Here is a 25,082-nt window from a genome sequence, read left to right as displayed (position 1 = left end):
TCTCGAGAATTTTATTTTCAAATAAGAATCCTTAGAAAATATAAAATTTGCATTGAATAAAATGATTGATTGTTATAAAATATTATTTAAATAAATGAAGCTTTACAGAAGCATCTATGTTACTATCTGAAATAAAAATAAAATTTGCACATTTCATTCTTGAAAAAATTATTGGCTATAAGTCTGTTTGCGCCAAACAATATCGGAAAGCGTTATTGTTGGGATAGAAAGACCGAGAGAATCGTCAAAGCTGTGTACGGGTAACAAACATGATATTTCCGATACAACGAGCGTTGGAATCGACATGTAGCTCTCTTAATTCTTTTGTTCTCGGCTGGTCGTTTTAAAAAGTCGGTATTTAGCCAGCTAGACAAAAACTTATTGAATCTTGGACGAAACGGAAGGGAAGAGAACGTTTTAATCTGTTCCACCAAATCTATTTCTCCTATCTATTGTTTCAATCTTTCGAAATAAAATTTCCATTTATTATCCACCCGACCTTTTCCAATATTATGGATTGAAAGGTGAAGAATAAATAAATATAATAAAAAGAGGAATATAAACGTGTGATAAATCGAAGTAATAAATTTTCGTGTTTCGCGCACAACAAAAAGAGCTGTGTACATGATTTCATTTTCCACCAGTTAGTTATCTTCACTAGTCTTTGACAAGTGAAACGTGAGGATTTACTCAACCTTTAACAAGTTCCATAACCCCTATCAATAATCTAATATACGTATATCCATACGCATGTAGTTGTACAATTGCAATTGTATTAGATAATGAAATTAAATGAAGAAAAAATTTTAAAATATCCATAAAATACTCTATAAAATATTATACGTGTACGTAGCGTAGATCAAATATGGCATAACTTATATCTCAGCAAAATTAATTTCTGCGCTGTAATTTATTTATATAGTAAAATATCACTGAACAAAATTTTGAAATAAACGAATTACTGTTATGCGTTATAATTTTATGGATGTGATAATTTCTTTTTAAGAAAAAATTCCGTGTAAAAAAAAACGAATTACACGCAAATAAACAGTATTGTTGAAAAGGATATTAATCCATTTAGAACGATTTCAACATCCTCGTTAAATACTCATTATAGATTCGCGATAAATTTAATTTGTTAATGTACGAAGCAGAGAACTGGCAAGAAGAATTTATAATGGTGGATAATTACACCATCGCACGAATTACGGAAGGACCCTTGAGAGAAATCCTATCATGATCTACTTTATTTAAATTAACGTCCCTTCAGTGGCACGACATTGAAATTATTTCACTCGCGTGTATACACGAGTTATATTGATATGGCAAACGTGTTTTATAAGAGGGAGAACACGTGAAAAATTTATTATTTATTATTTTTATTGAGATATTCTATATATCGAAGCGATATATATATTTTTCTATTTATATTATTAAAAATTATCAAGAATGGATAATTTTACTTTATATAAGTGAATATACCTTTTCTTTAATAGAATCACTTTTTCGTGATGAATATTGAACAAAAGTGAGTGAAGTGATCAAAGAGGATCAAGAAAATCGTTGAGAAGAATGTCGAGGAAATCAGAGGGGGTGGATGAACGCCCCATGGATCCGGGGCTCAAACTTGGTGCCACTTGAATGCAAAAGAAAAAGGTTTGTTTTTAAAATTATATATTAATGATATTATTATTAATGATTGTACTATTTAAACTCTTTTTACCTTTAACTACGCACTTAATTACATATTTATATATCACGTATCACTGAAAAAAAGAAGAAAAAAAGAAGAATTAATTAATTAAAAAATTATCTTTAATTTTTTCTTCTTATTTTTATAAATATAATGATTGAAAATGACAAACATTTATTTCAAAGTACAAATGAGCAGTACGCGGGATGGGCAAATCTTGGCTTTGGGCCCTGTTTCCTGCGACGATGACGATGATGGCGTACATCACTGTAACGACGGCTACCTCGACCTCGGTACCGTCCCTCTCTACGATTACCAGCACCGAAATCCTCGATACAAAAAGGGTAAAATATCTCTTTATTATTCCCCAAAATTAATCCATAGAATCCTGAAAAAATTATATTTCTCAGTAACTTTTAATTCTTTGGCAAAATTTGTTTCTTATGTTTAAATTATTTAAATCAATTTAATACTTATATTTTATTATATTTAAATGAAATGTTAAATTTTAGAAAAATCCTCCAATAATATATATATATTTTGAGACTAAAAGTCAATATTGATCTTAAGTTAAGTTAAATTTTAAAAGAATCTTCCATTGTTTCTATACGGATCCTAAAAAAATTAATATATATTTTTTGCAATATTGAAAGAGGTTCATTTAAAATTACATTGGATTAATTAATAGAATCTCTAACCTGTTCTATTTCGAAGGCGGGTATCGAAGAAGCTCTGGACGTGATAGAAGCGGCATCAACCGGATCATTGGGTGAAGATTGTGCCACGACAGCTGGTTTTAAATCTTTACCAGCTGCCGTAGCACTTGATCCTCGACGTTACGATACCGCACGTCAAAAAGCTGACATGACAGCCCTGATGCTCCAAAATCTTGGCACTGTCGGGGTGTCAAGGCATAATAGTGAGTATACGAATAAAATTAACACAAGAATTAAAAGTCTTAAGATAATGTGAATAAATTATAACTTACTTTTGTAACATTTTTTCCTTATATACACTGTAAAATATAATATTAAGATTTTAAAACGCGTATATTTCACAAAAGAAAAATTTCATTTTTTTTTTTCTATTTGTTTTATCATGTAACTTTTGTGCAATTTCTTCTCATATGTTTTTTCGTTAAACAAGAAAAATGAGAAAGGATAATGGTGTTTCCAGTATTCCAAACTAAAGAAGATCTATTTTCTTTTTTTCTATCGAATTCCAAATCGTTTCAATCTATAAGAGAAAGATAAAATCGATTTGGCTAATAAACCGTGCACGATGACAGACCGCATTGTCAACAATCCAATTTGTCCGGGACCTGGTATATCATCACCTAATCGAATTTCATCGGCTAAAATGGTAACGAGAATATGCATGTTATCGAGGTATATCGATTATATCTTCATGCTTTTGCGACTCTGCGCGTGGACTGATTTTAAAATCAGATCTTTAACATCTTTGAACTGAAAAAATGAAATTTATTATAATTGATTATTCACTTATTATAATTTTACATATCTTATTTGTAGAACAATGAATTTAATGATAAAATATTTTATATGATAATTAAAAAATTTTAATTTATGACCATTAAAATTTTCAAAAATAAGTATACGTAAATTAGATTTATATATATTTTTATAGTACAATTATTATATGAATATAATATACTATAAAAATATATTTGTAATATTAATAATAAGTACTGTATTCTAGAAAGTACTTATACTACTCCTTGTCTGACTAGAATATGTCTATACTACTACTTAATGCCTGACTAGAACATGCCTACACTACTACTTATTGCATGAATAAAACAGTATCTACTATCTATTATTTATATTACTCTTATTTTTCTGATTAGGACACGTTTACACTTATTTTCTATATCGAATTACATGATTGTTTTAGACAGTTTTACAAAATTTTTACAATTTCTTAGGCTCAATATATAACTTTATCATCAATTTTTAAACACACAGTTTTTGTATAAAAGAGACAAACCTTTATATATTACCACATAATAATAATAATAGCTGATAGCTGATACATTTATAATTCGTTGAAATTTAATATTGTAGCGCTTTTAGATGTGCTAGCAAAGTCGTTACTGATGTCAGTGAACGACGCCGTGGAGACAAGGGTGATCGCACTAAACGCGTCCACGGGTGCAGTAATTAGTGCAGTCTGGTTGGAAAGAAGCCCGGGAAGTGTCGGAGAACCATTCAAGGTCGAGAGCCATGGACTCCAGCCGGGATCTATACCGGATTCTAATTTACCGTGGTTCGAAAATGCGGGTGCCACCACAGAATTAAGGTTAGATTTATCTAACCGTTCGAATTTCAATCTCTCACGCACCTTTTTCGATTTTTATTCGATGCACGTTCTCGAAAATCGCATGTATCGATATATTCATATTTCGATCCATTTTCTATTTTTCTTATCAAAATCTGGAAAAGAGATATATTTAGTTAATATCAAACTATGCAATTAGTTATAATTTTTTTAGCGAAATTAGAATAAAAGAAATATAGTTACTTTAAAATTATGTAATTAATATTATATTATATAAGTTCTCTAATATTCATAAGAAGTGACACTCATCGATTAATTAAATATAATATGATCACATCTGCACTTAGCTTTTTAAGAAGCATCAACCTGCACGCACGCACACGCACAAGCACAAAAAAATTTTATTTTGCATCTCGCCCTCCATATTCAATTTTCGTTACCTCTTCTCGGTAAAGTAGCTAAACGCAGTAACCAAAAATCGATAAAAATACGAATATCATAAATTTTAACAAAATACGATGTTCTTACCATAAACAATTATTTATCTAAGAACAATTCTACCGAGAAGAAAATAAACATTTTATAGGCGCTCCACGATCATTCATCATCCTTCATCATCTTGTACAAGCGTCAAGTCATAGAAACTCGACACGCAGAAATAAGATTCGAATTTTTCGAATTTTTAATTTTTCTCTTGTTTCTAACATTTGTTAAAATATATTGTCTGAATATTCAAAAACTTACATTCGATTTTGTAAGTATACGATATCAGATACGAAATATTTTACGAAAATATGAAAATTGTTGATGTTTTTCCGTTCATTAAATATTAAAGATACGGCGTTCACTATATTCAAGGGTGTTCATTTTGAAGGGGAATGTAATCGCTTAAAGAGAATTCTACGATAATCAATATGCCAACGGTACGTCGTTAAAAGCTTTTTATCATATGTGTGTATGGCGCTACGATATTTATAACTTGGCATCGTGAAACTAACCATCGAATATAACAATATGAAACGATTGACAACACTGATTATAGTATTCTAGTATTATAGTATTATAGTATTTATAGTACAGTCTGAATCAGGATGAAAAATGTATGCATGTCAGTATGCATTGGTCGAATTATTGGCGTGGGTAGTTGTCGTAACAAAATGATTGGTATTTGGACCAAACGATCGCATTTGGATCGATTTCGACGAATGGTATGTTCACTAGAGAAAGCGACAATTTACAGACAACGTGGATGCAGTTTTCTCAAGTTGTTTAACTCGAGATGTGATAAAGAATTCTCTCAATAGCCTAGTCCCTAAAGAATCAGATCGTAAATTAATTTTTTCAATTTTGTCTGTTTGAGAATTGTTATATTTATATTATTTAAATTATTATGTATTTATATATTAAAATTGAAATTTTAATGGATGGATGGTAATTCAGAATAATTATAATATCGAAAATTAATTCGAAAGCGATCGCTTTAGGATTTAGCATGTTAAAACTAATGCATATTTTATGAGGTAAATATTTTCATACATATTTTACGAAAATATATATCAGAAATAATCTCTAGTTATGATTCAAAACAATAGTTATAATATAGAGGGTGTTTTATTTCTTTTCAACCTTTTTCACTTATACTTCAGATATAAATAAATATTTTATGAATATAGATCGTTTCAAGGTTTATCAAAGAGTTAAAATGAAAAAACGAAATACGAAAAAAATAATGGTCTCTTGAAAAAATAATCTCTAATCTTTTTTACTCCGAAAGGAAAAATATTGAAAGAAAAATATCAAAGCATATCACTTAATATATTACACGGTGAATTCTAATTAATTAAAAACTTTTAGATACATATTCAGACAATATCCATTTAATTCAAATGTCAATTTTAATTAATGTCAAAATTTAATGTTCGTATATACCGGATGACCGTGAAGTGCCAGGATTTAAAAAGAAAGAGACAAAAAGAAAAAGCAAGATAATAATGGGGTCGTTGCACGAAACATGTATGCGTGAAAAAATCGAAGTTTCTATGGCGGTTTGTGGCGTTTGCGTGTTATCCCAGGTCACCGAAATTCATGCAGTCACCGGCGATTGAATCCTACAGGGGTTGGTGGACCATCCCGTATTTCTCCTGCAAAAGTCATCGATGGTTGATTTCGTACAGTGTTAACATACGACCGCCAGACGCTCGCCACGGGTTCGTATCAATCATTTTAATTAATTTTTAACTTTAAATCTTTGATCGTGATTAAATAAATTTTAATTCGTCAATGAAAATTACTTACGTAGTTAATGTGGAAAACAATTGTAAAATGCAACAAGATGGCTGTGCATACTTGATGACAATACTGCAGTGAAAAACTGTGTCAAAACTTTCATTTGATAATTTCAATCGAATCTACAACTCTTTGGATCGATTTCTAATTCTGTTTCTTCTGAATAAAGCGGCCAACTATTTTAACAAATGTTGATGAAATTATATTTTGTTCAAGGGTTCGTGAATTTTTAAGCGTAGATATCGATATTAGCGGGCTAGAAGTAAATCAATGTGATCCATCGCCGCATAGCAATGAGAATGAAATTCTAAGTAATCAAATAGCATCTTTTAAAGGCACGCACAAATGTCATACCGACACCACTCAGGTAATTCTTTTGACCTGAAATTATTAAAAAGGAATTATCATCCTTTAAAATCCTTTTGTCCAAGAGTCTTTCTCTCTACCTGATGTTTCCATGTACCATGACTTTCAGTGTGAATATCAAAGTCCGAGCAATCGTATAAATCAAAATGGCGTCGGCGCTGGTTGGGCAAAGGGTGCATATATATGCAAATGTCGAAAAGGTTATTACGACAAGAACCAACATCAATCCGCTTTCAATGGAATCCTCGTCGAAAGTTAGTAAGGATAGTTCAACTCTTCGTCTCGAGTGAATGCATTATTAGTATAACTTTAGCTGAAACATAAATTTATAGCCGCTTGGAAGGAAATGCAAGAAAACATAAGCGATTGGTACATGACGATGTTTCGTTGCTTACGTTGTGCCCCGGGATGCGTTAAATGTAAGGGGCCGGAACCTTGTCTGGCCACCTACAACTGGCCCTTCCGGTACGAATTTGTCCTTCTTTATTTTTTAAACCGAGAAGTAACCGAGTATTTCTGAAATTTAAGGAATTTTCAATAACAATGAAATTACAGAAATTAATTAATTATAGAAATTATTCAGTGAGAATGTATTTTACTTGCAGAATCGCTCTTTTATCGTTCTCTATTTTCTGTGTGTTTGGTACTATCATCCTAGTCGTCTACATGTATCAACACCGTAAACTCAAAGTGTTCAAGGTTGCTTCGCCGATATTTTTGTCTATCACGCTTTTGGGTTGCGCCATCATGTATCTTGAAGTACGTATAATTTATTATTTCAAGCTCTTCTGCAATTTCTTATGATTATTTCACATGCACACATAAAAATGTAACAAAATGTAACATGTAAATTATTTTTCACATACTTTTACGTGCTTAGATGGCCGCGATATTTCCGGTTTTGGACATGTATTCTTGTATCGCGACCAAATGGACAAGACATCTTGGTTTTTGTATTTCTTATACCGCATTGTTGATGAAAACCTGGAGGTATGAAACATAAATTTATCAATTATCAGAGAAAAAAGTCATTAAAATTTCATTTGTAATTCAATAGCATATTTTTTTATCAGACGTAAAAATTGTTCTTTTTTTTTTATAGAGTTTCTCTCACATACCGTGTAAAAAGCGCGCACAAAGTAAAGCTCACGGACAAACAATTGCTGCAATGGATGGTCCCGATATTGTTAGTAATGTTAATTTATCTGGGCACGTGGACGCTCAGCGCACCACCATACGCTGAAGAGATAGCCGACAATTATGGTCTAAAGTTCAATCAATGCTCCTTCAATTGGTGGGACCATAGTTTAGCTATCGGTACTAAAAAAAAAATCATAAAATTAGATTAGAAAAAATATTTTTAAAAACATCAATAAAATACATAGTAATTGAAATTTTCCTTTCAGGAGAAATTCTGTTCCTTGCATGGGGCATTAAAGTTTGCTACAACGTTCGCAATGCAGAAAGTCTTTTTAATGAGGCCCGTTTGATAAGCTATGCTATTTACAATATAGCAGCTGTGAACATAACCATGATTGCCATTCAGTATGAATTTTTATTTTTTTTTTAATTATTTCCAACATTATTGTCGAGTCGAGTTTTAAATTCTATGATTTTCTTTGCAGTCTCTTCATTTTCCCTCATGCTGGCCCAGATATCAAATATTTATTAGGCTTTCTACGTACACAATTGTCTACTTCTGTCACTGTGTTTCTTGTATTTGCGCCAAAGGTAATTATTCATTAGTTGTTCCAATTTCTTTCCAAATATTAATTCGTGAAATACTTTGAAGAATAGATTCTAGAAATTTAATAGAAAAAAATATTATATTTAGTTCAACTTTATCATCTCACGTAATATATATGATATTTCTTCATTGATCATTGTTTATTAATTTTCAGAAAATTTTTCTCATAATATATAGACAAATATATATATACAGTAAATTCTATATTGCCTTTTTAAACGATCATTAATTACATTTCAGGTGATTCGAGTTTTACGTGGTCAAGGAGATCAATGGGATAGCCGTGCTAGAGCACGAGGTGTCACAGCGAGTTTCTCTTTAAATGGAATCGGTTTAGTATCCGAGGAAGCGACAGATTTGCATCAAGAAAACGAAGAACTGAAGGTATCATCGTCTAATTTTAAATTCTAAAGATATAATAATCACTATAGAAATTTATACATTTACAGAGAAATTTAAATATACAGAATGTATATTTAAATTTCTATATTTCAATTCTACTCTTATAAATAGATATGTTCATCATAATTTTAATTTACATAAATATCCATCCAATTATCATATATCTATATATTGCAGGAAGAAATTCAGAAATTAGCGGCACAGATCGAATTCATGAAGATCGTACACATGGAAATGTACAATCGTCACATCAAACCGAAAGCAGGTGGCTACTTTAGTACCCATGGACACGGGCATAGTCATCCGTCCTCGGCGCAGAGTCCAATTGCCAAAAGTTCGACAGCCAGTTTTATATTGAAAGTATGTATCTAACTCGTCTTATTCGATATGAGTGTCTATTTTACGTGAATAAAATCAGGTGGAGGACATATTGAAAAATACAGTTAAGTAAATTATTGAGCAGACGGCCGTGGAGCGAGGAGCGAGTGCGGCCGCGGCTGCCGCGGTCGAAGATTCCACTTTTCCTTCTGGAAGTTTGCACAGAGCGCGTAGAATGGAAATACTTAGAGAACGAAAAGCGGAAAGGGGCAGAGAACGAGAGAAAGAGCGGGAGAAGGAGAGAGAGAAGGAACAAGAGAAATATATGGAGAAGGATAAGGAGAGAGAGAAGGAGAAAGAAAGTGGAAAGGAAAAGAAGATTGAAAAAGAGAAGGAAACAGAAATGGAGAAAGAGGAGAACAAAGAGAGACAAAGAGAGAAAGAAAAGCAGGATAAAAAGCAAGATGATAATGGTGAAGCGAGTGGAGAAGTTTGACTAGTACTGAATAGCGATGAGGTGAGATTTATTACTTCTTTTTCATTTTTCTTAATTTTATTTTATAAGAAAGAATTTTCATAAAAAATAAAATTATCATCTCTAGATATGGTTGTGACAAATTCGAGGAATTGAGAAAAATAAAAAAACGAGTGGAAAATATGATGGTGAAAATAGAAAAGAGAAAAAGAAGAAGAATCTTAAATGGTACCTTCTAATGGACATTAGGCGTTCATGGTTTGTATAAATCAAAGAACTGTGTAATCAGTAAATAGTGAATATTAAATCCGTATAACGTGTGTGTATATATATATGTTTATATATATATATATATATTACGTGTCATTTGTTTGTGGTGACAATGTCTTCTTGTTAGCTTTATTGTAAATTATTTATGTTACCACCAAATGACACCTTGTTGTACGAAGAAAGCATATTATGTATAATGACGATAATGAAGAAATATCTTTAATGATATAGTTATACAAAATTTTTATTAATTTCATTACTCAACGAGTAACGAAATTCTTATTATTTTAATAGTTATAAATGATTGCGAATGTAGTAATATTACTCTTAGGTAAAAATAATCCTGAGATACCTGTGAAGTAGAAGAACGAAAATTGTATTTCTTGTTACCGAAACGATCACCTTTGTGATTCATGTTAAATCAAATCGTAAGTTGTGTAGATCAATCCAAATAGTTCAATGATTAACGATCGATTATTTTACACGATTAACGATGATTTTGTTCTAGAATAATATATATATGATTTGAAAAAATAGTTGAAAGAAAGGAAGAAAATTGTTCAATATAATTGTAATATTAAATGTGTCAGAATGTATTGTATTAAAATGTGTTACTTGTGTAGTAGAAATGACAACAATGACACAAATACGAATCTTATGATAATTATTTTGACTATTATTTTTAATTTATATATATATATATATATATATATATAAAAAATGATCGAATACGTGTTTTTTTAGGAAAAATGAAAAATAGATGAAAATATTATTAGAAATTTTGGTTTCTTTAACTAAGTAAACTTTTTTTTAGGTTAGAAATACTACGCATTTTTAATCGAATCGTAGTAATCCTACTTTCTGACACTGTTACCTGCGTATGAGAGAATCACATACAAATTTAACAATGTTGTAAACAAATGCAATCATATCACAATTCATACTGAATAAAAATTGAAATTATCAATTATTCGCTTTGATCAATAGCATTATCTAAACATTCACTCGATATAAATTTCTAAGATATAACAGCTATTGCAAATTATAGTGACATACAAATAAGAAAATATAAAGAGACATAAATAATATTTACATACATACATACATATATATATATACATTTCATCTGATTCATAACTTCTTTATAATTACGTACATTGTGTCGAATATTTCAAATACTTTTATGCCATTGATTCAAATTAAGAATTTATAAAGCACCAAAGTTACAAAAAACAATATTTTTAAACAAATTTGAAAGTATAAGTTCTGATCAATGAATTGAAAACATTTGATACGAAATCCATTGTTTAAAAGCAATATTATCAATTAAAAGATTATTGCATTTCAAAAGCAAATTAATAGAATCTAACAAGTATGATACTACCAGGGCCCTCTCTTGCAATAATTTATTAACTAAAATATTGAAGATTTGTCAAGTTGCAAGTAATATAGATTTTTCTTTCACAATTTTATTAATTTACGTTGAATAGATTAGATAATTCATAAGTAAAATTTATTTATAAAACTTCATTTACATTTTATTAGTAAAATTATTATTGTTATGCACATTTTTAATATCGATAACTTGTTAAATTTTTAAATATTAAATGATATTATTAATTTACAATTGTTAGAAGAGGGTTCAAAAAACTCGTCGATATATCGATAATATTCACACACTCGCGATCGTGTATGTGTATGTGTGTATGCGTGTGTATGTACATGCATGCGTGCGCGTGTCAAGTTGAGAGTGTGAAGAATCGCATACTTCGAGCGTATCAATGCACATTTCAATTAATAAAATTCAACTTTTATAAAAGGAAAAGAAAAAAAAATACTTTTTAATTGAATTGAATATTGCGAAAATCACGTATTTGTATCGATTAAGATTTTGTAATCATTTTTTTTGTTTTGTTTTAATTAAAATACCAGATACAAATTCGTACATAATCATATAAAGATTGTGCGAAATAATAAATCGAATTGTCTCACAGAAATATCCTATTAGAGATATAAATCGAGAGAGATGCGAGAGGCATAAAATAGTTGAAAGTAAATACAGAATAAAAAAAAAACATCGTTGTATCGCACAAAATATCGATAAGTATCGAGCACATAAAGCATTTTATTATATGATTGGGGTGTAAAATTCACTTGAAAATATGTCAAAAGATATATGCATTTTATACGACAATAAGATAAAATTTAAGGTATGTTCTTGTTATTAGTAACACAAAAGCGTGCAGCTCGCAATTTGTAATTACTGGAACGACTTATGTTGTGTATAATTTTCAGTCCTGATCATTAAAGATTTCGAATGTTAAACTATAAATATACGTATGCATATGTACAATACAAGTTCTGTGTATAATACAGATATTTTCTGTGCGTTGCAATTTTTAATTCGTAAAATAATTATTTAATTTTCTTCGTTTAATTTTTAATAATTTTAAAATTATAGAGATAAAATAAAATATTTTAAAATAATATTAAAACTGAAAATAAAAATGAGTGAATTTAAAAACATAATTTACAATTACGAGAAAATTGCTGCGTACAGGTTAATTGTCAATAAAAATTCTGCGTCATGTTTTATAGCATGTTAACGTGTTGCAACATTACAATTTCGCACGAGCCTGCCCAGCTTATGAACTATGTATAAATAAAAAGATAATGAAAGGAAAGATTTGTATTGAATCTATTTGAATAATTGTTTTCCATTCTTTTTAAATTTTAAGTTATTACATATATATACTATTATATGTTATGTTGTATGGTTGACAAATTTTTAGCCAATAAATATTACTGTTTATATCTAAGATATTTATCGCCATTGTTGAATATGTATGTTTGCTTGCTTGTCTGAATGATATGCGTAAACTTGTAATTAAAATATTTTTATTCAAGTCTCGTATTCTGTAGACAAATTGTTTTCCTATTTTCCTCTGATTAATTTTAATTTATGATGAATATATAATTTAAATTATATTATTATTATTTTGAATCATTATGTTAAATGAATATCTTCATAAATCTTCAATATTTCTAATAATTTTGAAAAATTCTATGTAATCCGGAGGAAAATAGATTTGAGAACAATAATGTTGATACAAGGTGGTTTTAATATGTCGATTTCGATGACAAGGACGTATATATAAAGAAAAATTAATGTAAAGAATCGTCCAGATCGAATTCGTCTCGAGAAGCAGAAACAGAAGCTTATAAAAAAAACTTTTTCAAAGTTATCGTGCATTTCTTCTTTGACGCAGCTATCGTAAAATGCATTTGCATAATATACATAAATGCAATCAATAGAAATAAGAAATAGAGCAAGAAAAAGAAATATAGAAAAAGCATCGTGCTTTCGATGTTGCCATTAATATAAGATAATTTGTTTAAAGAAAAACACATAAAAAGTAAATTGATGTTAGAAAATATTAATTCACCGATATAAATTTTATCGATGAAATATCGTGATCACGATATCTCTCGAGGCCAATCTCGAACTAAGACGATTCTTTTTCGTAATTTTTTTATCAATGACATCGGATATCATGAATTAGTATACAATTTTGGCGTTACGTAATCATCGCAAATCATGAAGAAGAGAAAGTATATACGATTATGCTAAACGGAATAATTATCTTAAATTTCCTACCCGACTCTTGAAAAAGTCTGTGTATAAGCGAAAAGAAAATGTATTTGTAAAAATATATTATATGTCGGAGAATATAATGACAATTGCGAGTAACAAGAAGGAAAATATTAATAGTTTTTTTATTTTAATTATATCATTTTTTTCATTTTCATCATTTTATTAATCTGTTCGTTATTATATGTTACAAATTTCTCACATTTTTAATTTTAACATATTAAATAACTCCTTTCTAAGAATTAGATGAAATAAAAAAGTGACAAACAAAAATAAATTGACAAATTTTTTTCACATATAACATATATACATTCATTATTAGCTAAAAATTTGGATCGATCAATTTTTTTATAAAATAATAATTTAATTTATTATTTTTTTAAATAATCGAATTTTATGGATTTAAATTAATGATTCTAAATTTTTGATCATTGATATACTTCAAAATATATATATATATATAATATATATTTGGGAATTTACTAATTAAAGTAGACATTGACTTTAAAATTTATTTACACATGCTACACAATATACATTGTAAGATATGAAGACTCGCGTACGACCTTCTGGACGCTCTAAAGGATTGCACCAAGTACACTCGTAAATTTGTCTGCGATAGACCACGTGGAGGTCACGTCACTGAAATAAATTGCACATCGCCGTAATAAAAATTTTAATGCGGGAAGTGTAACACTGGTAAGTCGAGCAACAAGAATTTAACGAAATAAAATGCAATTCGTACAACAACAACAACTGATATTACAGAAAACACAATGAAGATGGCGTTAACGTCTACTACATAATTATAATATAATATTTTATATATATATATATATATATATATATATATATTATAATATATAATAATAATAATATATATAAATATATATATATATATATGTTATATATATTATGTATATATATATATATTATATATATATATTATATATTCAATATATATATATATATATTGAACTCGAACAAAATTGGCTTTCCGTCGATTCAAAATGAATAATTCGATATTCACAAACATTTGTTATTTCATTCTTAAAACATGGAAATAATAATGATTATTTCTTATCTTAATTGTAAGAATAATATAAAAATTAAAAAAATTATTTGTATTTTCTATTGATATAGAAATGACAAGTCAATGCAAATAAATAATAGCGTCTCTAGAAAAAATACAAATGTACATTGTTCCATATTTTAAGTATCGAATTAATTCATTTAATTAAATGTAAGCGCAATTATAATAGCTACTTATAAAATTACAAAACAAGAACACAAGAAAACGTCGATCAAAAATCGTTTAAGAGGTTACGTTTCTAATAAAAAAAAAAAACAAATTAACAAATTTCGTTTATTAAACGCAAAAAAAAAAAAAAAAAAAAATTGCACCGATTAATTTTTGAACGCTATTCACCATACTATTGTTTTTTCCATTTTTAATTTATAGTACGACAGGCACGCACACTTACGCACACGTATACTCTAATATTTGGACATTTGTACTTGAAGTATTTATAATCGCGTGTATAACAAAATATTCGAAGCTACATTTTTTTCTCGGCTCTGAGAATCTGAGATTGAGCCTCATCTACATAGATGTAGTTTGCACTGTCGTACATTTAACTGTAAACTTTAATTTTTATAGCAATAAGTTCAGAGAAATATATATTTTAAAATTAATTTTAACGACAAGTTTATTAACGTTATATCTATATATTCGTATGAAAATTTGGAAAAAAGAAAAAAATTTTTTTTCCATATAATGAAGTTTTAAAAAGTTTCTTAGGCATTTAAATAATTCGAACATATCTTAGGCCTACATTTAAAAACATCTGTTCAAATATAAATCGTTTTATCGATAAAAATAATAAAAATGAAGTAAATTTTATAAAATTCATCTTGCGTTAATAATCATATATTGCATAATTATTTAATTATAAGTTTATCATATTAGAGCAACAACGTAAAATAAATATATATAAATATTCCTCCTAAATTAATAATTAATATAAGAACATAAACGAATTCGATAACTCGAATCAGTTAAACAGTTTCACAATGCAAACCATACCACAGTCTTCCAGCTTAAGTAATTTGGTCGAGTTTTCAACATAAATTTCATCTCCTAATCTTATCGTACGATAGAAATATCGTGTCTTAAACGACGTAATGGATCGTCGTAAAATCCGACTTATCAGTACCTAAACAATCATCTCGAAAAATGGGAGATAAGGATTGTTTATTATTTTTTCCTATATATGGCCTGTATTCACCCTCGGTTAGTTAATTTCACGTAATCTAACGTAGGTGCTTCAGGTACTCTTTCGAACAAATTTCTATTTAATCTATAACAAGAATACCACAAATCTTAATAAATAAATAAATATAAAAGCCGTGATAAAAATTATTTCGTAAGATTATTTCGCCTTTGCGAGGAAATCGAAGACAAATATGAGTACAATTATGATTTACAAATCAAAAAACCTAAATTTAAATCATGTTTTATCGATAATTTTATTAAAAAAAAAGACAAAGCTTCGTTTCATTTTATGCAAGATGATAATTTTTGTAATAAAATGTTTTTAAGTTTTCGATATGAAAAAAAGAATTCAATGATATATGTCTTTTTATATAAAAACTTTGAGTTTAGATTAGGTTAGGCAATGAATGGAAAAAATATTTGAAGATTAAATATGAAGTTAGGTTATGTTCATTTAACATGTTAAATTATAGTGATAACTTTGTTAATTCTAAACTTGCAAATACTCAGATAATTGAAATTGGAGAGATATTAAATAAAAATTTAGAAATAAAAAGGATAAATTCCATGAAAAAAGTATCCATGAAGATAGATCTATCTTGAAAAAATATCAATAAATGAAATAATGCAATGATTCATTTAAACAATTGTTACAAATCATAAAAGAAACTTTTTGAAATAAGAAAATTTGCTTTATATATATATTTATATTTTTCTATTGATATTTTAACGAATAATGTTTTATATCATAGAAATCGCTCATCTTGCATACAATGAAGTCTAACCAATAAGATTTTCATAAATTTAAATAAATTTTTCATTTGTCTTTTAAGCTTCGAAATAATTTTGAATGACTCATACGAATAATTAATTGTATTTTTTTACATGTTGAATTGATAATCCAAATACCTATATGTTTTTATTTGTATGAATTAAATCTCGTTATTATCTCAACTACTTCGACGAAGTATTATAATAAAGAACGAAGTATTATAATAAAGTAAAACAAATATGTTGAAATTTCGTATAAGAGTAACAATCATTTCGCAACAATTTCATTCCATTTAAGTTTCGAAACGATGTAATACCTAATTACCATTGTATATAGTGAAATGTTTCTAATATAGTATATCGTTGCGTATTTATCTTAGCTATATAAATATGAAATATAATTTTTAACCAATTTACGATCTTATTAATTTACGTTGCTAGATTAAAAAATACGAATTTTCTTTGAAAAAAACAAACATAGAGAATTAGAAAAATTATTGCACTTAAAAGATAGTTAAAATCTTTTCATCTAATTAATCCCATGATATATGTAATATGAAATTTCTAATTAATTTGTCCTTCCTTATTAAAAGTTACTTGGACAAAGAAAAAACGAGAAAAGTACCTGATTCGTATCGTTGATCGAGAAGCTCGATAATTTTCATCACTCTTTAACCATATTACGATTTCTTACCCATAGAAAAATATTTTTTATAGAAATACGAAAAGAAATGAAAAATTATTTAAACGATATCTTGACCGTTTTCTACCTGACACCCATAATTGTCTTTGTCCTTATTCGCATCTTTATCTTTATTCTCATTTCCTTCTTCCACTATGTCTTCTTCTTGTTCTTTGAGTTTCCCTTCATTTTCAATGGATGCTAAATCTTCATTCTTCTCTGCCGAATTCGCAGAATGTGATTTGTTTAACAAAGAACTGAATTCTCCAAATTTTAAAATTTCTTCCATAGCTGATTGTTCTAAATTCACCTGTAACGAATATTTACATTATTATCTAAATTAATTTTCCTTTTCTATAAATGGTAATAATAAATTTTATTACATTAATGGTTTTCAACAATAATGAGAAAAGATAAAAAAAAATTGAGGAAAAATTAGGATCATTCGTGAAAACATTTAAATCATTGATTATACTATAAAAATGTTATGAAAATAACATCTAACCTTTCTCGGTCTACCCCTTTTTGCTTTACCAGGTACAGAGGAAACCGACTGACAACTGGAACTCGACAAGTTATTCTTTCTCTTTGGCCATTGTAAATGCGAGTCCAAATGCTGCTTCAACTTGTCCTGCCTAGCAAACATTCGTGGACAAATACTACAGGCAAAAGGTCGTTCACCTGTGTGAACCCTTCTGTGTCTAGCCAAATGAGAAGCTCTCGTGAAGGCTAAAGTGCAAAGATCGCAAGAGAAAGGTTTATACTGAGCTTTTTCAGACTTGGTTTGTATCGGCCTGGTCTCTTTTCCTTCGTTCAATCCTGATCTCTTCGTAGATATATCACCCTTTTTCTTCATACTTAATCTCGAATTATCGTCCATACTCTTCGAAGAATCCTGAAAATAAAATAGTGTCACGATGAAGAAAAATCGTTTCCAATAGAGAATAATTTTGAACTTACAAGAACGTACGCAACAATTGGAAGATTCAGAGGCTAATCAGTATAAATTAAATTCTCTGAAAATGATTTGCACAATTCAAAAATCATTTTATCGTTTAAACTTATTTAACTTTAATAAATCAATTAATTTAATTGTTTAATATCGATTTAATTGATTTGTCAAACAGAAGATTTGAATAAATAAAAAAATTTTTGAATTGTCATAAGTCATTTTCAACAATATGATTTACACAGATTAATTTTCGATTGATCTTATTATCGCAATCAATTTATTCACAATATCACATTCTGCCTGATTATAAATATCGATCAGCCAAAATTAGACCAATGAATAATTAAAATACCAATGAGAATAAATTTCAATCATGATCATCTTATCGTACCAGACTTTCATCTCGTTCTTGTAAGTCGTCGTTCATCTGTATATCCGGTACCGTAGGATCTGAGGAACCGTTATTAAAATTCGACTCGCATTTAACCGCACTCGAATCCTCGTAACTCTCCCTCGTCGAATCTTCCTTCGAAATGACGCGATCCTTAGATCTATATTCCAATATATCATTGTTCCTCGTCGAACGTCCCACAGAGACTCTTTTCTGACCTTTGAACCTCGTCTCTCGTTTGTACATAGGAGGCGGCATACGTCTCTGAAACGAGGAAATTATGTATTATCGGTTTTTAACAAATTATCACGATTCAAGTTAATTCAAGCAATTTTGATTAATATCCTTCGATTACAGCTTACGATTTGCGTGTCAGAGGTATGCAACGGTTCGTCGAACGCATCCTCGTGACCGTCAATCACCATTGGATCGTCTTCCACCTCGATCTCCTCCACCTTAATGTGATCCTCTAACGATTCTATGGAAGACTGTTTCGGTAAGAATGGAATCACGGACGGCTCCTTCATGTACTCTGTCGTGTGAACTCTCGCTTCTATATGACAACGTTGCATCCGCGTCTCGACCCTCGTGTAAGAGCTGCGACTGTTTTCTTGGTTTCTCTGATCACCAGAAAGGCCACGGATCTCTAAATCCGTCGCAGTCTTGATCAAAGAGGGCAAATGCTCCTCGGCAACGTCGATCGAACCGCGATACATGAAGTCGAGAAGACACTCCATCTCTTCGACTGCCACACCTGCCCATTCGAAATACAAATTAATGGATAATAGTTTGTGAATTAATTTTTGAATTTGATTGAATTAATTATTGAGTTGTCAATTTATTTCATGATTAAAATTTTTGTTAATAACAAAATGTTACGTGTTTTAGAGTTTAGCTGGCTTACCTTTTAAAATAAGAATTGGCTGTTCACCATAATGTTCTTTGAAGACTCTTTCGAAGTAAGGACTACACGCGGCCAAGACCAACCTATGCGCCCTCAACATTCCATCTTGACAAGCTAACGTTGTATCTGTCAAGGAACCACTTTTGTACAATCCTTCGAATAATCCAGACAAGTTGGCTAGGTGATTGTTCCACGTAAGGTTGAATGTCTTTTCACCCATTATTGTGATGTGTCCAGTGTTCTCTATGGAACAGAGAATGCGTATAAAACTTTTTTCAGAATTTTATCTACTAATTGATAAAGAATATATATATATTCAATAATAACCGTTTCTTGTAAATTATTTTTAGCAATATTATATTATAGGAAGAATCTGAAAAAATTAATTGTTCGTTAATGATGCCAACAATAAAGTATTGATATAAATTTTGTTAATTAATTAATAGATATGTTCATAAATAATATATTTATATTCATCAATATATTATTTTATATGTTTAATATTTATATTTATTTTATATGTTCAATAATTTAATCTTCATTAATTAACGATTATTTCGTGTTAGTTATTTTGAGCAATATTAAAAAGAATCTGCACAAAATTTTATTCAACACATAAAGTTATGAATGGACATATTCGCGAATAAATTTGCATAACATTTATATGTCAATTATTTTGAAAATTTCGATTTTATTCTCCATTATTTTAATCAATACAAGATACAGATATCTTCGAGAAAGTACAAATACATCGAATCGAGCAACGACTGTAATTCACAATCAATACAAAGAAAATATTTCAACGTGTTTGTAAGTGTTACATCATAATTGAATCATACTTGCACATTGATACTGACATTGAAACATCAGTTCATTTCACACGTTCACGCAATTATTCGAATTCTTTATGTCGAGATATTTATGTAATAGTTTGCTTCTTATTGTTGCACACGCGATGTGACAAAGTCTAATAATGTTGGTATATAAACATTCGTGTCACGTGATATTCGTATAGTTTAAGCGTTCAAATTCACGAAATTCATGAACGATAATTAAAATCAAGAATAATTTATTATCACTATTATAATTATTATTTATTACGAAAGAAATTTAAATTAACAAAGAAAAAAAAAACTTTTCATTGTATTGTTGAAATTGGAATAATTATTCAAAAATTTAATTAAATTCGTAATTTCATTATTAATTTCATTTAATGAAACTGAAAAGATTATTTTGCTAATTTTCTCTTTAAGTTAATTGATGTATGGCAGAATATTACTTGTACATTTATTCAAATATTATTTCGAGTTACATACATTTTCACGCATATACGCTGCATACGAATGAGTATAAAAATAAAAAATCATTTATTGTCGAGGATACAAAGTCGAAAGGAAAAAACAAGGATTCGATTGTGTAATTATAAGATAAGATAAAAAAAAATCGATTTACGAAGAAAAAATTAAGAAATAGAAGATGCCAATATACAAGATCTTCAAAGAAATTTAAATAGAATTGTATTTAAAATACAAAAAATACACTCAATAGCAACAAGAAAAAATTACATAAAAATCAGAATTACATAAAATAAGAAAAAAAAATACAAAAAAGAAAGGGATCACAAAAAATAAAGTGAGGTTACATATCTTCTTGTTTTATCAGATAAAAGGAACGAAAAAAATTATAAATTTTCTTGATCAAATGAAGAGAATATTAAAATAAAGAAACATTTAACAGCATGATAAGAAAAATTATATTAAAATTATGTTTAAAGTCAGGATAAAAAAAAATAGAAGAAAAAAATCGAAGAACAATGATCGCAAAAAGTGAAATGAAATTATATATCTTCTTATTAAATTATGAAAAAAAAAAATTATAAAATTATCAAATAGAAAAAGAAAGAAAATTTTATTTAAAATAATATTTAATATCATGATAATAAAAATTAAGATGGAATTATAATTATGTATAATTCCATAATAAAAAAAAGTTATAGAAAAAGAAGAAAAACTTACAACGCGAGAAGTGAAATGAAATTGTATATATATTTGAATCAGGTAAAAACAGAAAAGAATAAAAAGACATTGCGAAATTATCAAATAGTGAAACTCACAATTTAAATACGATCGCAATACGATATCCGGCGTAACGTTGTTATTTATATCGCATGAAATAAAATGGAACTAGGGGAAGAAAGCTAGGCTAGTGAAATACGTGATCATAGGGAGGATGCACAGTTAGATGTATGGATACACGGGAATGTAGTGGAAAGTGGGCTGAAGAAGGGCAGAGCGATCTAGCGGTGGTCATGCGCAGACGTGCATGGCTAGGTCCGATCCATAATTTCGTTGGTGGACCCCGTCACGCATTTGCCAAGGGGCTAGGCTCGTGTGTCGCACCCTTTTTTCCCTTTCGTTTCGAAGCTCACTACGTCACACGAGGGGGGACCACGAAAATCAACGACCACAGAGAGAAAACGGCCCCCTCTGCGCGATCGAGGATGGTCGTGTTTTTGCTGGGAGAAAATTTTAAACATGTTTCTTTTTGGCGACAGAAAAAGAGAGAAAAGAGATACACACACACATGTACACACACATCTTGTTCTAACCACGAAGAAAAAGATACTAAGAAGTGTGAAGTAACAATATAATGTCATAGGGATTTAATTCTTTACTAGTATTTTTTGTTTGGAAAATAAATAAAAAAAGAAGCGTTATTCAAATTATAATTAATAAAATAATAAAATTAAAATCATTTATTATACGATTCAAATTTCAAGTTGAACATTTGAAAATTAAATGCATTTATATAATATATAACTAGACAATTGTAAGTAGACAAATTGCCACTAATGATAAAATTTAATTATTTTTTTTTTCGTTCCAAAAATATGATAAAACTGATAAAAAGTAAAAGTTATTTAATATTATCAATTTAAGATAAATTTTATTGTCGAGATATTTTCATATGTAAAAAAAAAACAAAGATAAAAATTCCGCAAGGCTAAAATAATATATGTTTGATTAATAAATACCAAATATTCTTAGTTATTCATCAAAACATCAATATCATTAAAATGTATATATCTAATATCTATTATTATTAATTTTAAATGATATAAAAGTTTAATGAGTTATAATCACACGAAAATTATTTAAGATTATTTTTTAGATTTTGAGAATCAATTTTTTTTTATTATATAACTTCAAATTCTAACATTATATAAAATATATTAAAATAATATCAAAATAATATTTGCATATTATCAAATAATGTCAAATTTATGATACTTATATACTTACATACGATTAGATATATAGTTTATACTATATGATTTGTGCTATATAAATTAATTATATGCTATATAAATAATCTTTATCTAAATAAGGTAAAGATACAAGTGAAACAAATATTCATCAAAATGAAACATTGACGTAGAATTATTCTTGAAAAACACGTACGGTATATCTAATATGTGCATTGATTACGTAGCAAATAGGTGTACGCTATAAGAAGATTCAGCTTAATAAGAAAATTCAACTTATGTTTTTATAAATTCATTTATATTTGTTTAAGATATTATAATCATAATTTATCCATTTCTAATAATAGGTACAATCTTTAATAATTTTACAATTTTAATCATATATTAAGAGATTTCGTTAATAATTCGATATATATATATATATATATATATATATATATATAATACCGTGATAAAAAAACAATTGATATCAGGTATATATAATCATTTTAGATACACATTTATGAAGATAAAGTTATCGAGACATTATTAAACACGTATAAAAGTAATGTTTCTTGTGTAAAATTATAAGAATTAAATTTAAATTTCGAATACTGAATTTAGGTTAGGTTGTTCTATATTAGATTTTATATTTTTATAAAAAAACGACCTAAATGATAAAAATTTTTTATTAGCAATATTGCTTATGAAATAAAATTATTAATGAAAACGATTACTACAATATTTCAAGGAAAATTTCATTCACATTCGAATAGCTTGTGACTATATTCGATGTACCATCTGTATCCTCGTACAAGTATAATAAACATACTAAAACTATCCACTCAACGAGTTACGAAAATAACAGCGTGAACAGAAGCAGAAATTTTCACTAACGAATTATTTTTGTATCACTTTTGTATTTTGCTAATATTAAAATATTATAATAAATATTATATTTTCATCAAATAAAAAAATATTTATGTTTTAAATCAACAAAATATTGCTTATTCAAAATTTATCATCTTAACTTATACACATTTATAAAAGCGGTCGACAACTGTTAAGCAATCGAAAATATTCAATTTCATAAAATTCAGAGTATTACGCGTTTATGACAATACTTATTCATTATGGTTTATTTGAAATTACGTATCGAGGTCACTGATTCGCGTGACTAAGGTATCCAAGAATGCACAAGATCTCCCGTGGCTGGTTAGAGTGCTCTAGAACGCTGAAGATCAAGAGAGCAAAGAGTCGGTTTAAACCGTGTGCCCCGTCCTAACGTCGACTCTATTAATACCCGCGCCTTGTCGTCGCGTCTCGAGAACGTGTGCACAGATATAGAAGCATTAATACGACTGTCCTTTTTATTAAAAAATCTTCTGTTCTTAGCATCGACAAATCGAACAATCATTTTCGAGTTGATCTCGATAGTACGAATAGTATATGAGAGAAGATAAATAAATCGAATACTAGAAAATAATCGAAACAATTTTAACGCTTTAAAAATCGAGGTATCGAAATCTATTTCAAGATTGTTATTCTACAAAAATAGAAACATCGAGGGTCTATCGTTACGATTGATTAATTTAAAAAGTTTTGTACAAAAATATACATTTATATTTGTACAAAATATATTTAAATGTAATTCCGCATGTATTTTCCCTTCGCGAATTTTATTGTTTTAAGGCAAAATTGCGACGACATGATCTTCGATATGAACTCGACAAACGAAAGAAAGGAGTTGCAGCTTTAACAGGACATGTCGTAGATGTCGTATAAGTGCATTCGCAGTCAATTATGTGATCAGCTACGACCATTCGCTTCATGAAGCTATTAGGAACAAGTTAATAGAATCATCGCACCGTACTAATGTACGATGGGTTATGGTAAACAGAAAGAGGAAAAGGTACAAACTGTTGCAATTCTAACTTAGCCTACAGATGTCGTACGAGGTCTCAAGCTCGATCGAGTCAGTGCAAATACTTAATCGACAATGTCATTTCACCCTTGTGAAAAGTTCCTTCACCGATTCGAATCGATAATTGATTAAAAGATCGCTGTCAAAGTACAACTATATTTAGCGATTTGTTGGACAAGTCTTAAATTAGAAATGCAACAATACTGAGCAAAAAAAAAAAGAAAAAAGGTTATTTCCCGAGGACGGATACACCCTAACCATAAATTCTATTTTCTTCATATTCACTCACCTTTGATGATAAAAATTTAAAGGCGATTCACGTCTCGTGAGATTAAAAATATCAGCAGCAGGAGATCAATCGGGCGACCACGGTCCAAGAAGGAAGGTAAGGTTAAAATACACCTTGGCAAGTTTTCACTTGTTCCTTTTTTT

General features: G+C 28.7%; 2 protein-coding genes and 1 long non-coding RNA gene across 30 annotated transcripts in view; 2 read left to right on the top strand and 1 right to left on the bottom strand.

Moving 5' to 3' along the window:
• Positions 1-1,657: 1,657 nt before the first annotated feature.
• LOC108001503 (zinc finger E-box-binding homeobox 1) lies at positions 1,658-25,082 on the bottom strand. Of its 18 annotated transcripts, XM_062080450.1 has the most exons (21): positions 20,322-21,350; positions 19,483-19,725; positions 18,941-19,332; positions 18,579-18,842; positions 17,741-18,130; positions 10,208-17,545; positions 8,329-8,443; positions 7,762-7,963; positions 7,510-7,627; positions 7,243-7,431; positions 7,039-7,159; positions 6,724-6,956; positions 6,287-6,658; positions 4,235-6,132; positions 4,055-4,146; positions 3,701-3,954; positions 2,984-3,159; positions 2,682-2,708; positions 2,392-2,588; positions 1,866-2,308; positions 1,658-1,766 (listed from the first exon to the last, which is right to left on the bottom strand). In XM_062080450.1, the coding sequence occupies exons 1-6, from the start codon at positions 20,347-20,349 to the stop codon at positions 17,297-17,299; spliced, it is 1,566 nt and encodes a 521-aa protein (XP_061936434.1). In that variant the 5' UTR covers positions 20,350-21,350; the 3' UTR covers positions 1,658-1,766; positions 1,866-2,308; positions 2,392-2,588; positions 2,682-2,708; positions 2,984-3,159; positions 3,701-3,954; positions 4,055-4,146; positions 4,235-6,132; positions 6,287-6,658; positions 6,724-6,956; positions 7,039-7,159; positions 7,243-7,431; positions 7,510-7,627; positions 7,762-7,963; positions 8,329-8,443; positions 10,208-17,296. The 18 variants fall into 18 exon arrangements, with proteins under 18 accessions (XP_061936434.1, XP_061936430.1, XP_061936431.1 ...); XM_062080446.1 differs by having other exon boundaries at positions 3,701-4,146; XM_062080447.1 differs by having other exon boundaries at positions 1,866-2,081; positions 3,701-4,146.
• Positions 1,900-10,557, top strand: LOC108001465 (probable G-protein coupled receptor CG31760). Of its 11 annotated transcripts, none has more exons than XR_009831411.1 (16): positions 1,900-2,037; positions 2,408-2,612; positions 3,787-4,012; positions 6,106-6,198; positions 6,494-6,644; positions 6,753-6,897; positions 6,976-7,108; positions 7,249-7,402; positions 7,524-7,633; positions 7,746-7,960; positions 8,050-8,188; positions 8,269-8,374; positions 8,631-8,774; positions 8,970-9,152; positions 9,241-9,627; positions 9,713-10,557. XR_009831411.1 is itself a non-coding variant. In XM_062080440.1 (16 exons), exons 1-15 carry the CDS (start codon positions 1,900-1,902, stop codon positions 9,604-9,606), a joined length of 2,493 nt encoding a protein of 830 aa, XP_061936424.1. In that variant the 3' UTR covers positions 9,607-9,627; positions 9,713-10,557. The 11 variants fall into 11 exon arrangements, 9 of the variants coding, with proteins under 9 accessions (XP_061936424.1, XP_061936423.1, XP_061936421.1 ...); XR_009831410.1 differs by having other exon boundaries at positions 3,778-4,012; positions 6,064-6,198; XM_062080440.1 differs by having other exon boundaries at positions 9,256-9,627.
• The window catches only part of LOC108003048 (uncharacterized), a 98,734-nt gene continuing 96,534 nt past the window's right edge, over positions 22,883-25,082 (top strand). Inside the window, exons 1-2 of the long non-coding RNA XR_009831415.1 lie at positions 22,883-24,243; positions 24,419-25,035. This is a non-coding gene — a long non-coding RNA (uncharacterized LOC108003048). The remainder of the gene's footprint in view (positions 24,244-24,418; positions 25,036-25,082) is intronic.

This window comes from Apis cerana, linkage group LG10 (assembly GCF_029169275.1).
Source record: "Apis cerana isolate GH-2021 linkage group LG10, AcerK_1.0, whole genome shotgun sequence".
NCBI lineage: Eukaryota > Metazoa > Arthropoda > Insecta > Hymenoptera > Apidae > Apis > Apis cerana.
Note: the sequence above shows the minus strand (reverse complement) of the source record. Positions and strands in the feature narration are given on the sequence as shown.